General features: G+C 32.9%; 1 protein-coding gene across 1 annotated transcript; it reads right to left on the reverse strand.

Moving 5' to 3' along the window:
• Positions 1-317: 317 nt before the first annotated feature.
• On the reverse strand, positions 318-1,472 carry LOC109159306 (calmodulin-binding protein 25). The gene has a single exon (XM_019307423.1). It carries the CDS (start codon positions 1,262-1,264, stop codon positions 548-550), a length of 717 nt encoding a protein of 238 aa, XP_019162968.1. The 5' UTR covers positions 1,265-1,472; the 3' UTR covers positions 318-547.
• Between the last annotated feature and the right edge of the window lie 12,187 nt (positions 1,473-13,659).

Below are 13,659 nucleotides of genomic sequence, written 5' to 3' on the forward strand. Positions count from 1 at the left end.
TTGATTTAATAATTTTCAAGTTGTGATTAAGTATATATAACTTTGTTTGACCTTACTAGAAGAATTAATATTTCATTTGTAAAACAACAAATGTAGGATTGTGATATTTGACGACGTGAACAAAAACAACAAAAAGAGATTTTTTCAAAATCTCAGATTAACTTTGAATTTCTCTAAGTCAAACGCAACAATTAAACATGAAATTCTAAACACCTAACATACATCTTATTGATTGATGCAATTTAGTTATTTGGCAATTTTTGGAGAAATATGAAGAGATTTAAGGAAATAAGAACAAACAAAATATACAGATAGAATTTTCTAGTAATAATAATACTCCATAATGATTAACGAAAGAAATTACAGTTTATAAGTTAAAAAAGACGCCTTTCCTTTCCTTTCCTTTGCTTCCCCCCTGCTACTTAGTATTAACAGAATTTTCAGTTTTACCCTTCTACTGACTCACTAATTACCAAATATATAATAAAAATCAGAATTACAGAGGAGGGTGTATTAGTAACACTACGGGAGTTACTGCATTACTACATTAGTTCCAGGACTCCAGGGTGGGGAAGCTTGAGAAAGCGTCAAAGTCAAAGCCCGTCACGCCGCCGTCGGCCACCGTCCCTGACGGCGGAGGCGGAGGAGAAGTAAGAGTTGTAGGCTGGATTAGAGACACCGGGGAGGAGCCCAACATCTGTTGTTTCTGGTTGTTGTGGTCGAGTAAGAAAGCTGAGGTGTCGAGAGTGGGCAAGCAGGCGGAGGTGTGCGGCGGCAGCTGGTTGATGGCGCGGTGAGGCTCCGGTTTAAGGATGGGAGGTACCGGCAGCTTTCCGCCGCCGCCGCCGGCGGCGAACCTCACGCCGGTGACCTGCTGCACCATTTGCCTGAAGTTGGCAGCGTCGGCGGTGATGTACGTGGTGGTTGCGCGCTTGGCGGCGCGAGACTTGCGCTTCGTGATCTTCCCGCTGGGACCCACGTTCCGCCGCTTCGAGCCCGGCGTCTCGTTCTCCGACCCACCGGAAGCGCTGGGAGTCTGAACCGGCGTCGTCTCAGGCATCGCGACAGAGAACACCATCTCCGCGGGGAATCCCTCTGCCGCCGCCGCCGCAAGCGGCGTAGCCACCGGAGTAGACATCGATTTCTGCAGAACCTTCGTCAGCGCATCAGTTTCGCGAGCAAACACGTCGGAATACCAAGAATCGCCGAATGCAGAACGAAAAGCCCAGGGTTCCATCGTCATCAAATTGTCAAAAGAAGCCATTTTTTCCGATCCTCAAACCTCCAAAACTCCAAAAGTAGTTTCCCCAATTCTTAAAAACAGGAATTCAAGAATTCCTTTCCTCTACAACATTCCTTGGCTACCAAGAAAGAAGATTTCAGTCTACCTGAAATATGCTGAAGAATATTGCAGGTAGTGACGGATAAGAAGAGAGGAGATAAGAAGAGAAAGTAGATGGGGAGTAGAGAGAGAGGTAGCAGGGGAGAATAAATAGGGCGGTGCGAGGTGGCAGATGTATGGTCGGGGTGGGGGTTGCGAGGAAGCGCGTTTACTGGGACACGCGTCACATATACGAACGGAATTTATTGATCCAAAATGTTGAATCCTCAATTCCAATAATTCTTAGGGTCAGATTTAAAAAAGAGTAAATACCTAAAATGGTCTCTTGACTATAGCTAAATTTACAAATTAGTCATCGACTTTTAATTTTAACCAATTAAGTCCTTAACTTTCTAATTTTGACACGATTTGGTCCTCCATCTATTTGACCATTTGTTGACCGTGATCGACGATTTTCATAAGAACATTCAGCTCTCGTCAGAGCACGTGGAGGCCTCCAGGATGACGTTGCACCGGTTCAGAAACACGTTGTCTTCTTCGCTCTGGTACGAACTCAACTACATTGAATCCAAAGGGAGGATGAAGAAAAGCGACTGGATTTGGTAGATTGCTTTCGGCAGTAGATTAAAATGTAACAGTGCGGTCTGGAAATGCAACCGGAACCTTAAAAAACCCGACGATGGACCATGAAATTACATATTTATCCTCAAAAATCACAGTCAACAAACAGTCAAATAGATGGAGGACCAAATTGTGTTAAAATTACAAAGTTAAGGACTTAATTGGTTAAAATTGAAAGTCGAGGACCAATTTGTGAATTTAGCTATAGTCGAGGGACCATTTTGGGTATTTACTTATTAAAAAAGCATCTGAAAAAAATATAAATCATTCTTCCAAAAGCCTGAACCTCAACCCTAAGGGGCCCCATACCCCAACCAATAGAGCATTTGGGAGGTGAAAAAATATAAATCATTATAACTTAACTGAATACAAATACTAGATTTTTGCTTACTGCGTATAGATAAGATAAGTATGGAATTTATGGGATCGGTCCAGTGCCACAATTTAATAGATTTATAATTATAATTACTTTTTAGAGTCAATACCATCTGAAGTCCTCCGAGTATAGTGGTTTTGCCGCGTTTAGTCTTAAACTTTCAAATTGATCATTTGTAGTCCTTCGATTTCAAATGTAACCATTTGTAGTCCAAGTTAACCACTCATCGTCCTTCAATTATTAAATTTTAACCAACCATGGTCCTTTCAAGAGGGCCACGATTGGTTAAATTTCTAAAGTTGAAGGACCGTGGTTGGTTAAAATTTAATAGTTGAAGGACCATGGTAGTTAACTTGGACCACGAATGGTTAAATTTAAAAGTCAAAGAACCACAAATGATCAATTTGAAAGTTTAAGACTAAATGTGACAAAATCACTATACTCGGAAGACCTCAGATGGTATTAACTCTTACTTTTTACAAGCATTTGACGCCATACAATTGAAATACATCACAATTTACTACTTTTTTTTCACAAATCTTTTAGGCATGAGCAATAAGTGATGCCAAAACTTTGAATTGAAAATTATAATTTATGGTTTTTTTTTAAAAAAAAAAAATACCGTTTTGATCCTAATAAATACAAATAAGCGAGATTATATAAATATAGATCATATATACTCGAAACAAGAGAGATTACATGAATATTTTATCTAGATTATTTAGAGTCAATGATGTTTGAAAAGCTAAGTAAAACACTATGCCACCTAGAAGGGCAATTTAATACCTACCAATACGTTTGGTCTAATATATATTTTTTTTCTTTAATAATAGTGATTCTATTACACCGCCTTTACTGAGGCTCAATCTCATGATCTCCCATATAGGAGAATCACTACATGCCATCTGAACATTTAAAATATACTTAATTGTACTAATTAAATCCAGATCAAGTAAATCCCAAGTATCATTACTTATAGTACAATTTAGATCTCAATAATCACTTATTTTCCTAACTCATTTATAATCATTATATCTTAGACTATGGTTCACTATGAACATTGGAGACCTTGAATCATACTGCATACATATCATTCACATAATTTGTACTTTCAAATAACAAATTATATATATTTAATTAACAAATTATGTACATTCACTTATAACTGAATATACATAAATCATAATATGTATGATGTATCAATGTTCATAATATTCAAGATGAATTACGATCTACGATATAATTTCCGAATCATCACTTGATAGCTGGCTTCACTTTAACTTGTTTAATTACTCATTTTATATTAAATATTCATTTATGTGATGAATTATGAATGGACTAATAATCCCTTAGGGCTTGTTTGGTTCGGGGAAAAAGGGAAGTGGAATTAAAATTCTATGGAAAAATAATTACTAGGAAGATGGATTTCATTGTTTGGTTGGTGGAAAAAGAATTACTAGGAATACTAGTTCTATTGTTTGGTTAGATTTGGAATTGTAAGGAATAATGAGTATAAAGACCTATATGCCCCTACAAATTAATAAGAGTAATATAATTAAAAAAGAAAGTAAGGGTAAAATAGCAAATCTATATCACTTTTTCTTTCCATCTTCCATTGAAAACAAATTTGAGGAATTCATAGCAAATCTATATCACTTTTTCTTCCCATCTTGAGGATTTTGTTTTCCTCAAATTTGAGGAATTCATTTTCCAATGGAAAATGAATTTCATGAACCAAACACTAGAAAACAACATTTTCCTTCACTTTAAGGAAAATATTTTCCTTTAGAAAACATTTTCCATGAACCAAACATCCCCTTAGGGTTGAGGTTCAGTCTTTTGGAAGAACGAATGGACTAATAATTGCATTTTCAGAGCAAATTAAAAAATGGAAAATATAAGAAAAATGGTAATCAATATATATTTTTCATATAATTTTTCAATTCAAAAAAAATCAAATTTATTTGAAATTCAGTATCTTTTCAATTTAAACTATAAATAAATTAGTGATAAATGACAATAATATTGACTGGTGAAGACACGTACATGTTTGTTCATATTAGTGATGATATCTAAATTTTCTTTCAAATATTCAAGATTTTGTGTTGCTTTTGAAGGTTTAATTTTGATATTATGAATAATATTCAAGTCATAGTACAATTAGCTTATCCACATCATCATAACAAGTAAATTTGTGTATCTTGAACTTTTTCTCCCTATGCATATATATGGTTTTTCTCTCCCTACGCAATTCTAGGGTTTTCCTTTTTGTTTTCCTAATGGATTCTCTGCGAAAAGAATTGGATGGGCTCTGGGTTGCTATGATGAGGGTTTTTTTTTTTTTTGCTAGAGTGATGATATTGGATGGGGAATTGCGGAGGCTATTGGAATAGGAAAACGTATTTTGGAGGTAGAGGGCAAAATAATACTGGCTACGGGAGGGTGATTCAAATACTAAATTCTTTCATAGATATGCATCTGCTGGAAGGAAGAAGAATCGTATTATTAAGCTAAGGGGGGCTGGTGGTTGATTGTTTTTCAAAGATCTTTTCCTCAACGGTTTGTCGGGAGGGTGTTTACTCGTTGTCCGTCAACCTAGGATCTCACTTGAGCATATGAGGCACTAGTCCTACCTTTCATGGTCAAGGAGGTCCGAACGACCTTGTTTGATATGCTGTTAGATAAAGATACAGGGGTCGGATGAAATGCATCCTGCTTTCTTTAAGAGCTTCTGGGTGTAGTGGGTGAGGGGGGATTTGTGTTGTGTTTTCTAAATAGTAGCGCTTTCTCGATCGGCCTTAGTGATACAAATATTGTCTTAATTCCAAAGAAGCAAGACCTAGAGATGTGACAGATATGAGGCTCATTGCTCTCTATAATGTGGTATACAAGATCATGGCCAAAATGATATCAAATCGGAGGAAGGGACTATTCGCAAATGTGATCTCGAAATCTTGGAGTGCTATCATTCTGAGCAGGTTGATTACAAATAATATCCTCGTGGGGGCAGAGGTAGTCTACTTTCTCTAATGCAAACAACATGGTCTTATGGGGTGGGCAGCTCTGAAGTTGGATATGGCAGGGGTGTGATAAAATGGAGGTGGGGTTCTATAAGAAGGATGTTAGTTGGTTTAGGTTTTGCTGACCTGTGGGTAGAGCTGATCATGCTTTGCGTGACGACTGTCATGTATAACATCCTTGTAAATGGAGAGATGGGGGGAACTGTTGTCCAATCCCAAAAGATCCGGCAAGGAGACCCCCTCTCCCCTTATCTTTTTATTATTTGTACATAATTTTTGTCTTTGTTGTTTCAGAATGCCAATCACGGGGTGATTTCCATAGGTGTAGGGTGGTTAAAAGCGCTTGTGCAATGTCCCACTTGTTTTTTGCAAATTATAACCTCATGTTCTTTAAGACAACTGTTCAATAGGCGACTGTTGTAAAGAGGTGCCTGAGTTCCTATGAGTTATTGTCTGCGCAGGCTGTGAACTTTAATAAGTCTAACATATCTTTTACCTGTAACACATTGGGGACAGTTAGAGATGGGGTGGCAGCCACGTTTGGTGGGTCAAGATGTAGACAACTGGTGAGTATCACAATTTCAGTTATAGATATTACAGTATTTATCATTAGTAATAATCAATTTTAAACTAAATAATATCACTATTTCAGCATATAAGTATTACAATATCTATAATAGGTTACCGTTTATTTTTAATCCAAATTGATATTAAAATCTCTACAGTAAGTATTACATTTTTTTATAAGTAATATTTCACATATAAGTATTACGATATTAAATTAGAATTACACTTTGTAATTAACAAAATTTAAGTTTTACGTATTGCAAAATTTTTCATTATTAACAATCATTCTAACCTAAATAATATCACAATGTCACATATAAATATTACAATATCTATTATTAATAACAATTTATTTATTTTCAATTGGTATTCAATTTTTATAATCAATATTTCAATTTATATTATAAGTAATAAACAACTGTTATAAATTTGATCTGTCTCACATATTAAGATTCGTGAAACATTAACAGTTTATCACATAAGTGTGACTCATACACACTATAGTGATGACTAAATTTTTTATCTCAAGATATTTGCCACGTAGACAATCAGTCTAGATATACTCGGTACCGCGGTCAACCATTCAGTGTTGGCCGTCTGTAGGCACACCTTTGATAAACGAGCATGCTTAATTGCTGCCGGTACCGTGACGGGTAGCGACCGGCGTCTGCCAGTAGCCGAGCCGATGCTCGCCAGCTCGGCTAAACATTTTCTAAGAATAATTCTTCACTTTTTTTTTTTTTTTAAAGCTTTTCAGAAGCAATTTTGGCCGTAAAGAAGAGAATACTTTGGGTGGGTGTATGATTTTAAATTTCTTTTGTTGGGGCCTGGGGGATCCTTTTAATAAAACTTCATTAATATATTGAATTCTAATATCATGTCCATTTATAATGCATCAAACGCATTAAAAAACAACTAATTTTCATATAATACTTATATAGTTATATTTTGTAATGATTCAATTTCTTTTAATATATTGTACAAATATCACACTATACGTAGTGAGACTAATGCAATTGAGTCTTGATTGAGTACCATTGTTGATTTAGTATTTTAATCTAATGTTTCATAATAATAATTGTGGTGAGTGTTGACATGATGGATCATTGTTTTGATAATTTGTGTTTTTTTTTTTTTAAAAAAAAACTTTTAAATTAAGTATTATATAGACCAATCTTGTAATAAAATTTAATAGAAAAAAAAATTGTGAATCGGTATAAAAGTCTTGCACGCAAGAGGGAAAATATATATGAATTTCCAAACAACGCATAATTGGAGGTAGGATTAATGGCCATTATTATACCGGTAAGATTAATATACATGTAACCCACCCAAATTTAATTCAATGATTTAGTATGCAATATTTAGGAGAAGAGACCAATGTTTAAATTTCGGCAACGACAATTGGTTTAACTTAATAATTTAGTAGGCAATATTTGGAAGAAGAAATTAATGTTTGAATTTCGGCGACGACAATGTAGAGATTATTTTCAAAGTGGACAGAACTCTTTGTGGGCATTAATGTTTGACCCTGCCTGGGGTGTGGGGAGCCCTTAAGGTTAGAGATTCAACCTTTTGGGACAAGATTAATATACATGTTCATTTTTAATAAACTAAATATTATTTAGCATATTATATGTTAAATTTTAATACATTACATAAAAATAAATATATATTACGTTAAAAATGAATATTTAATATATTAATAATGAATATTTATAAATCAGTTTAGTTGGTGTAAGTGGTCGTGCATTTTTATCATTTAAAAAAATTAAAATTTTGAATTCTCTTTCTTATAAAAAAAATTAATTCGACAAGCACCCCTACTCAGGAGTCGGGACACCTCATGGTTCGAAAAAAAAAAAATGAATATTTATAAGTAATTTACATTGTAACGTGAATAATGGTGTACAGTATAATTTGCCGAAGTATGAGGAATGGGGGACAGATCCTAACTAATCCGGAATTGGTGGGCCTGGGCTTTAAATGATATATTTATGGCGACGCTTTTGATACATCCATTTTTGCCGTGTGGGTCCAAGAATCTTTTTGAAATGAGATCACTCTTTTAACCCTTGCCCCACCCCCTACTTCGGGACCCACCTTCATGCATCTCAAATACAGCAACATAAAATGGAGTATATCTGTTTTATTTTGTGTCGTATTTGAGTGAAATTGTTTATAAATAATTTATTTTTTGTGATGTGTAATTTAATATTCATATATATAATTTAAGAATAATAATTAAATAGGTAACTCAACTATACACCAAGATATAATTGAGACATTTAATTTTTTTTAATGTAATTATATTTTTAAACAAGCAAAATACATGTGATAATAAAATTAAATTGACCGCTATTCTTTGTACAAATGTTAATGTGGCTTTCAAGATTTATTTTTTATTATTTAAATTTAGGTTGACTTTGATAAATTAAACAACTATTAAAGAAAATATAGTTGTCAATGACAACTAGTCTTATTTGTCTCTGCTTGGATGGAGATGTTTATTTGTATTTGGATAGAGACGAAGACTTGTCTCTCGCATAGACACGAAGTGTTTCTTTTCATTTCAAGATTATCTAATTTACTTTTTATTTTTATCTCAAGATAAATTTATTAAGTTATTTATTGAATAATAATGCCTCACAATTAGGTATGCATAAAATGTTGAGTTACATTATTTTACGGAATAGTATATCTGTATATGAATTATATAAATTTGTAAAAAAATTCAAATTTAATATAGAATAAATTAATTATCACACTAAATTATTAATATTTTCTTCACTAATAAATATATCAAAGATGGAGGGTAGGAATAACCCAACTAAGTTGGTCAAGTTGTTTACTTGGTAACCATAATGTTACAAATTTGACTATAATTAGGAGTGATTTATTATTATTTTTTAAATAATAATATAAGCTTTATAATTAAACGAAAGGAATTAAGCGTTGAATACAATGAAGGATAAATGAAAATCTAACTAAAGGACCATACTGGGAATCTGCTGCCCTCGCCAAAGTGTGGGCAAGCATATTCGATGATCTATGAATAAAACGGTGTGACACAATATTAAAGTGTCTAGCTAAATTACGGCAACTATCAATGACGTGTCCAGCAAATGAGAAATCCAGGTTAGCAACATTAAGCAGCTGGCAAACACTGAGACAATCAGTTTAAATAGTGACACGTTGATGATTCTCCTAATAAATAGTTATGTATAAGTATTGGGTCATGAATCTTTTAAGAATTTAATAATAATTTTAGAAAAAAAAAATTACAAGATTTTGAAATTTATTATAAAATAGCCAAATTTTAAAAATAATTGTCAGAAAAATACAAATTATTGATTTTTTAAAACTCAACATCAATAAATAAATATAAATTAATAGAAATATTGAAATACAAGTGAATTAAATACTTTATAATTATAGAATTTATTTAAGAATAATTAAAATAATAAATTAATTACATGTGATGAGTTAGATTGGAATATGAATGGGTTGTTTTAGGAAGTACCCCATCAATCGATTTGTATGAGGAATGAAATTTGTAATATTCGTTTTTTATGTAACATTTATTGTAGATAATAACAAACCACATGTACAGATATATAATAGTGGTTCATTCAATTTGAGTAATTACACGAATTTTAAATGAAGATGGAATAAGTTAGGTAAAGTAATAAATAATTGATTAATCTTCTTCTTCCCCTATAAAAAGGTTGAATCCCAAACCACACCCAGCCCGATAAATCAGAGCATTTGGGAGGATGTAAATCACGGTGACTCAATGACTCAGCAGACATAACTAAATGTCGGTACACATAAATGATCTGATCACTTCGGACATAATTCATGTTGACTTAATAACTCAGCAGACATGGCTAAATGTCGGTGTGCATAAGGGTCTGACCACTTCGGATATAATCACCACACTGTCGCTATCTGTATTCGAATTTTAGTCTCTTCTCCCAAATATGACTTATTACACCATTAAGCTAAGCACGCGTGATAATAATTGATTAATCTAATAATGGATGACAGTCTGAAATATCAGTGGTACTCGTGGCAAACTGTGGGTGAATAAAAAATTCCAACTTATTCAAATTGATTAGGAATTAATAATATGATGAGATTAGGGATGAAATCAAGATTGTGATGACTAATCTCCGTTGTCCGACTGTCACTTTTAACGTTATTCATTTTCGAAAGTTACATGAAAATGATAAATGAAATGAATTCAACGGCTAAAATCCAGTCTTTTTCTAGAAGTAAAAGGGGATTAGAATGTGAACGGGGAACTAGCGGGCGCCAGCAATGACATCATTCCGGCAAGGCCTCATGAATGGATGAGGCCACGTCGGATGCGTCCAAGCTTTTACAGATGGGATTGACTTTGACGGCTATGATGCTTACACCGAAAGCTTTAATTTTCCCAAATTTCGTAAAAAAATTAAATTACAAAAGTCTCTAGCTGGCTAGCCGTCCAACGCTAGACTCCAGCCGGGTTGCATCTTTACCGGCTCTCTTACACTCGGCTTTCACTTTTGCGGCTTAGCTTAATTGGCTTTATGCAAATTTACAGACCATTATTTTTGGAGCCGGTGTATATATAGGATATAGGGAGCATCATCATTCATCAAGGTAATATGCAAATGCAATGATGTTTATACTCAAATTTCTTCAAATATTACATATAATAATGTTACATGCAATATGCATCTATCACAATTTTGTATATTTAGTAATTACATGTGAATTACTTGAACTTATTAGAAGTTAATTATATTGTTGGATTATATTAATCTGGATGGATGGACCGAATTAATTAATTCAAATATATGTATGAACGTGACGGGTATAGGATTAAACGAATTAGGAACGATTATAAAGATAATAATGAGCGAATATACGTCACAGGGAAGAATATTGTATTAATTGTATATAAAGTACTATTACAATGACAAGGATCATGTAATAACAAGACAAGTTTGGATAATAAGTAGAAGATGTCTGATTAGGACACAAAGGAGTGCTTTTATACTCCAATCCGTCATAACAATCTCGGAGGACGCGACGGGAGCTACCTAGACTGCAACCGTCACCGCGGGACTCGCTCCACGCGAGGAGGACCCCGTCCCTTGGCCAAGCCCGGAGCTCGGCCAAGTGAGGACCATGAGGTGGCTGGCCCCGGAGGTGGCAGACCCCTCCGTGGTCCACTCGGCTGTGCATGTAACCAAATCGGGTCCCGAATTTGATTCACCCCATATTACTTCGCTCCGTGTCTGCTCCGTAATTATTCCATCATATATAATATTATAACCATGAAAGGAGCATTCAAGTGGGTGGAACGTGATTCAATTCTTATACTAACATGTCATAAATTATATTTTACCTGTTGGAATTTAGCTCTAAGATATTGAGTAAAGTAGTTTTAGTTCATATAACATTATTACTTATAATATAATAATTGGATGAAAATATGATTTTTTCTTTTTCACACAAATTTTGTTTCTACAAATAGAAATCAAGATTTGCTGGTCATCACACTCAATCTTTCGATCTCTATCTTTAACAGAGGCATATGATAAAACGTACGTCAAAGTAAACATGCATAGTTGCAATACTCATTTGTCTTGTTTGGTAAAAGATTGGTCTATAGGCCAATTTTAACTTATTTGATCATTATTAATTGTTTAATTAGAGACTTGATCTCATGACCTCTCACATGGAAGAAGTCATTACATATTATCTGAATACAAGGTGCTTATCAATTTTTCAATAAAATTATTTTATTTATAATTAAAATTTTCATGTGCAGACGTATGGATTACATACTAGCTAGATTCGAATTCAAAACTTTTTTTTTTTTTTATTTTAAATTTGGTGTGTTACCTTTTTCATCCACCTAATGTCCATTCTGATACCTTCCCCTCCACTTAGCTTAAATGTGATAGCTACAAAGCTGAATTAAGTACAAAAAAACAATTTTTTGATGACGAAATTAAAGCAAAGATTAGTGCAAAAAAAAAAAACTTTTTGAATTATTGGCCCCAAAGGACCCACAATGATGCTAAAAAAGATAGCTTTAATCTTAGAACCTGATCCAACCAAAAAGCTACCTTCCAAGAACGTTTCTAAAGCCCTCATCTAACTTATGCTTTTCGTTTCTATTGTCTTTTATGAATGGAATTGAAGAGTGTGGAATTGAAAAGAAAAAATAATTTGAACTTGTCTTGCAAGAAATGGGAAATATATAATATAATTTCTTGTATTAAGATAATGGCTTGGATGCACTTGTCTAAAGATTTTGGGATTTGCACTTCCCCATTCACGCTCTTTCTCGCACTTAAAAGAAAATTCTTATGCTACACAATTTAATTAATTCCTTTAAAAAACAAGATTATTACTATTAATATAGTATAAATATTCATCCTGGCCCTTTCCCATGCGAGAAAGGCTACTTAAAAGCTTTACAAACTTCATTTTTCCTAATTCAAATAAGTATATTTTTAAAATATATTTTTCATTAATCTATTATTAAATATTTCACTTAGGAGAGTCCAAATCCACTTTCACCCAACCTAAATAAAAAACGAACACACTCAAAATTATACCTGAAAATAACTACTTTAATTAAATGTCATTTTTAGTTTAACTTTTTCAAAAGTATATATTTTGTTAAATAGGATACTTGTACAATAATGAAAAATGATAACTATACTTCAACAACAAAGACATAAGGGGAATAAAAATTGTAACTTTTTTTTTTCTTCTGAATCAATCAAAACATGTCCATGTTCAGTTCACGTATAAATGTATAATGAATATGAAAATTAAATAGAAAATTTGATATTTTTTTCCCTCCTAAATTTTACCTCATATTTGTTTTTCGCTTGATGTGACTTCTATTTATTGGATGTCCATGAATTGGCTACCCACTATTAGTTAAAAAATAAAGATAATTATCCAATAGAAAAACGTTATGTAAGGAGGGCGGTTAGAGGGGAAAATTTTGGAGGGGTTGATAGCATTACTCAAGTTAAATATTTTTTTATGTGCACGCTTTGATATTATAAATTAGCTAGTAAGTTTGTGTTTGAATAATTTTTTATTAATATTTATTATACATTGATGACTTGGGGCACTTATTTTAGTTCGATCAATTCTTTTTTTTTTTTTTTTTGAAAGTTAGTTCGATCAATTCATTAATCCCTTTGTTTGGTAAAATGACGATTAGCTGATAGCTGTTAGCTGATTGTATTAATTAGAAGGTATAAATAATTGATAACATTAGCTGATTGTAGAAAATTGTTTGATAAATTAGCTGTTTGGTATAAAAAAAATTTCAAAAAACTAATTGAAAAAGTTGCTTGGAGTAGCTTTTTGAATTTTAGCCTTTTAAAATTGCAAAATGCTAAATAACCAAACATTTATATTGATATTTTAACTAAATAGTATATCTTATTTACCTTGTTAAAAATCGTACCAAACACAATTTCTCTTTACCAAATAGAACAAGTAGTAAACTAGTATATTTAATGTACTTTTTATGCCAATAAATAAAACAAATTAGAGACATTTTTTACACAATATTTTTTTGTACTTTCTTTTTCTCAACCTAGTTAAAATACGCTCACTTTAATAATTAAAAAAAAATCAAAATTAGAGAGCGGTAGGTAGTACAAAACATTTAAGAAAATGTCTAAATATTAATTAAAAATGTA

Source organism: Ipomoea nil, unplaced genomic scaffold (genome assembly GCF_001879475.1).
Source record: "Ipomoea nil cultivar Tokyo-kokei standard unplaced genomic scaffold, Asagao_1.1 scaffold2826, whole genome shotgun sequence".
Classification (NCBI taxonomy): domain Eukaryota; kingdom Viridiplantae; phylum Streptophyta; class Magnoliopsida; order Solanales; family Convolvulaceae; genus Ipomoea; species Ipomoea nil.